This window comes from Anopheles moucheti, chromosome 2 (assembly GCF_943734755.1).
Source record: "Anopheles moucheti chromosome 2, idAnoMoucSN_F20_07, whole genome shotgun sequence".
NCBI lineage: Eukaryota > Metazoa > Arthropoda > Insecta > Diptera > Culicidae > Anopheles > Anopheles moucheti.
Genome location: NC_069140.1, coordinates 40,790,732 through 40,795,218, shown reverse-complemented (window position 1 = coordinate 40,795,218; position 4,487 = coordinate 40,790,732). Strand labels below are relative to the sequence as shown.

General features: G+C 44.4%; 2 protein-coding genes across 2 annotated transcripts; both read right to left on the bottom strand.

The window, feature by feature from the left end:
- Positions 1–290: 290 nt before the first annotated feature.
- Positions 291–1,795, bottom strand: LOC128309664 (enteropeptidase-like). Its single transcript, XM_053046107.1, has 2 exons — positions 1,036–1,795; positions 291–934 (listed from the first exon to the last, which is right to left on the bottom strand). Exons 1-2 carry the CDS (start codon positions 1,793–1,795, stop codon positions 291–293), a joined length of 1,404 nt encoding a protein of 467 aa, XP_052902067.1.
- Positions 1,795–2,982, bottom strand: LOC128309655 (enteropeptidase-like). The gene is made up of 3 exons (XM_053046096.1): positions 2,745–2,982; positions 2,058–2,677; positions 1,795–1,809 (listed from the first exon to the last, which is right to left on the bottom strand). Exons 1-3 carry the CDS (start codon positions 2,980–2,982, stop codon positions 1,795–1,797), a joined length of 873 nt encoding a protein of 290 aa, XP_052902056.1.
- Between the last annotated feature and the right edge of the window lie 1,505 nt (positions 2,983–4,487).

Below are 4,487 nucleotides of genomic sequence, written 5' to 3'. Positions count from 1 at the left end.
AGGAGATTTTCGATATAGGAAGATCTTAAGTAGAAATGTCGAAATGGAAAGGAGTCAAATCCAATAGGTAGAGAGCGTACGGGGATAGGATGAGGGAGCAATGTATTATTATAGCAGTTCAGGACCTCATAACGATGCGATCGGTGCTTGCTATTACTGCGTGCTTTTAAGAACCCAGTCCACACAGCTGGCCACGTTGCTAAAAACGTCTGGACAAGGTCCGGACTTTCGCGGAAAAATCGCGAAGTGAAGTCACACATAATTATAGTTTATGAACCAGGTAGAATGTTTTATCCTATCGAGTGACCGCCTGTTCCTCGCAGGTGTTGTTTTATCCATTTCAAGTATTTTGCCACATCGGTAAACACGGTGTATCCCTTAGTGTCGCTAATAGTGGAGTCTTGGCGTAGCTTTGAAAAGGACACAACACCGCGAATGAACCAAGTGTTACTGTAGTTAAAGAATAAACCACCTCCGCTATCACCGTTTGCGGCTCCGATTCCATCACGGTTACCAGCGCAAAACATTTTAGAAGTAAGATGTAATCTAAAAGCTTCTCGGCTACTTTCGATGCAGGTGATATGGCTAACGACGGGAATGGTAGCTTCACGCAGTATATCAGAAACTTCATCGGTCTCATCAATACCGAATCCAACCACCGTTCCCCAAGTGCCAACGATCGCATTCTGATCTTCACCTCGATTCCACAAGCAAATCGGTTGGATGTAGTCGGTGTAGGTGATGTCGGTGGCGAGCTTTATCAGAGCGATATCGTGTTGATGACTATTGATGTTATATTCGGGGTGTACGATCAACTGGAAGGCTTCGAGTTCTTGTGCGCGGTTGCTAGCTATGCGTAGTCGATTTCGTCCAACTTGCACTATGATGCGCTCTCTTGCAATAACTCCATTCGACGTCATAACACAATGAGCCGCTAAAATCAAAAAGTAAGGAAACTTAATGATACGTTCATGTCATAAACAGGTTTTACGTCTACCCTACCCGTTAGAACTGTATTCTGGTTTAGAATTGTACCTCCGCATTTGTAAACGAATGAACGAGCATTGTTGTGAAAAATGGCCACATGCCACGGCCAATAGCCATCCTTTGCTTCGGTACCATTAACAATAAGCAAGTTGTCCACCTGCCTATTGCCACAGCTATTATGTGCTAAACTTGCAGTTAAGACCGGCTTGCTTGGTTGCTCGATCCAACTCAAATACTTTGCCACATCGGTAAACACGGTGTATTCCTTCGTGTCGCATGTAGCCACATCTTTGAGAGGCTTTGCGAAAGACATCAATCCACGAATGAACCAAACATCGTTGAAGTTGAAGAATAAACCCCCTCCTGCATCACCATTACATGCGCCGATTCCATCGCGATTACCAGCGCAGAACATGTTCGAGGTAAGCAGTGAGGCAAACACTTTCCGGTTACTTTCGATGCAGGTGATATGGCTAACGACGGGAATGGTAGCTTCACGCAGTGTGTCAGAAGTATCATCAGTCTCATCAATACCAAATCCGATCACCGTTCCCCTAGAACCAACGATCGCGTTCAGATCATCGCCCCGATTCCACAAGCAAATCGGTTGGATGTAGTCGGTGTAGGTGATGTCGGTGGCGAGCTTAATAAGTGCGATATTGTGTTGAATTCCGTTGATAATGAATTCCGGATGTACAATTAACTGGAACGCTTCGTGCTCTTGTGCGCGGTTGCTAGCAACGCGCAGTCGATTTCGTCCAACTTGCACTACGAGGCGCTCTCTTGCAATGATCCCATTCGACGTCATCAAGCAGTGAGCCGCTAGAATCGAAAAGATGGTAGAATCAAAGATGGGTGTATATCATAAACAGGTTTCTGTCCGGCTTACCCGTTAGAACTGTATTCTGGTCGACAATTGTTCCTCCACACGCATAAACGAACGTTCGAGCATTGTTGTGAAAAATGGCCACATGCCATGGCCAATAGCCATCTTTCGCTTCGGTACCGTTCACAATCAGAGAGTTCGTCATTATCCTTTTGCCACATCTTTGTATTAAAGTCGAAGCTACCTTCAATCCGACTGGTTGCTCGATCCATTTCAAGTACTTCGCCACATCGGTAAACACGGTGTATACATTTGGGTCACATATAAGCGTACCTTGTCGAGGCCTCGTGAAAGACACCACGCCACGAATGTACCACACATCGTTGTATTTGAAAAATATACCACCTCCGCTATCCTGATTGCATGCAGAGATCCCATTAGCATTGCCAGCGCAGAACATATCAGAGGTAAGTACCGAGGCATACACTGGATCGCTTTCAATGCAGGTAATAGGACTAACCACGGGAATTGTGGCTTCACGCAGTGTGTCAGAAGGAGTATCGGTCTCATCAATACCGAATCCAACCACCGTTCCCCAAGAGCCAACAATCGTTTTCTGATCTTCACCTCGATTCCACAAGCAAACCGGTTGGATATAATCTGTGTAGGTGATGTCAGTTGCGAGTTCAACCAGAGCAATATTGTGTCGAACACCGTTGCTGTTGTATTCCGGATGTACGATCAATTCTAACACTTCGTGTTGTTGTGTGCGCATGGTAGCTATGCGTAGTCGATGTCGTCCAAGGTGTACTACGAGGCTCTCTGGTTGAATAATCCCTTCAAACGTCATCACGCAGTGAGCCGCTAAAATCGGAAAGATGCGAGACACCATGTAGGGGATATGCCATAAACAGGTTTGCCTCTGGATTACCCGTTAAAATTGTATTCTGGTTCAGAATTGTTCCTCCGCACACGTAATCGAATGTAAGCGCCGTTTTGTGAAAAATGGCCGCATGCCATGGCCAATGACCATCCTTCGCTTCGCTACCGTTCACAATAAGGAAGTTCACAACCTTTCGTTGGCCACAGTTTTGCGTTAAACCTAAATTTACTATCAGCAAAAGACACAGCGGTACCAACGCAATTTCGTACCACCTTGCACGGCCCATCGTGTACCACTGATAACCATTCTCTGCTTAAAGTTGCACAAAAATGAAGAATCGACAAGAAGGGAAACATTATGTAGAAGCTCTACCATAGACAGGTTTTTGTCTGACTTACCCGTTAAAACGGTGTTCCCATCCAAAGACACCAATGGAGGAGCACACACGAAAACTTCAACACAGTAGTTTGTTCGACAGCAGCGATGAAACTAAAACTGGTTGTTGGTGATGATCTTCTTCGAGGTCAGCTCTTTTTTGGACATAAAAAAAACTCTCTTCGCCAGAGTGGAAATCCCCTTTCGCACTGCCTGTTCATCTTGAGAAAGAGAGATCCCAATTCCAAACAAAACAGCGTAAACTCAAAAACCTAATGTTTGCGTGCTGGCAGGGAGCTATTTTATCATACACTTGTATAGGTGATATTGGAACGTAGCAATATTATGATCTGACTCTACATCAAAGAACCTCACTAGAATACAACTATCGCATAACACCTGCATAGCTGGATAGGATTTGCCACTACGATGCAAACGCTTTATCCTTGACAAAGTTTTCCCTTCCTTCCAACTTCGAAGCGACAGTACGAACTTTTCTAACAGAGGATCAAGTCCAATAGATTCGAGACCAGCAGAGAATGATTAATCCTGCAAAAGCGACGAACCAATCACGGACATCAACTTTATATTCGCTCTTTGTTCGTCCAATTCTGGCTAGCCGGCGTGAAGACAACCCGACAGGGTATCGATTTATTTTCGCGGAAAGTTTGAATGTATAATTTCATATTTTTCTACAAGGTATTGATTTCTTTTTTTATTTAATAAAGAATAATCAGAGCACGCAGAATCAGAGTTCGATTCTCGGCTCCTGACTCTTGCCTAAGTTCCTATTCTGCTCTGCATGTTCTTTTATATTCTCCGCACTAATTCGTTACCTCCCATCGGCCAATCAGCGTCGGTGATTCCGTCAACCGATGTCATCAATCATTACGGTAATTTCGTCATCAACGATGCTTGGGGTGTTGATAGTGTTCCCACAGGACGTATCTTCCGGTATGCGTCTTCTTCCGCTATGCGTTCTCTTCCGTTAAGCATTCTCTTCCGGTGACCGATGCGTTCGAGGGGAGATCTTTTCGTTGATCGTTGTAATCGAGGGGTGATGTCTTTTGTGATCGAGGGGAGATAGTTCTTTTCGTTGATCGTTATAATCTAGCGGAAATGTCTCCATCCGCATTCACAGACGATGACAGGGAGCAGAGTGCAATCTGATAAATTTTAACCTTCGAATCAATAGCTCCAACAGTGGTGTCTCGTTGATAAACATCTCGAAAACGATTGTCGTACTATTTTAGTAGTGGCCATTTCACATTGCCTAATAATGATGTCGATAATTTTGACTGTGCATGAACAGATAGCTACAAAACACAACACAGTGATGGGCTCTCGAGGAAACTCATGTGAGAAATGGCTGTGTTTTTTATGCATACACTAATGTTTAGGACCAAACGCTTTAGC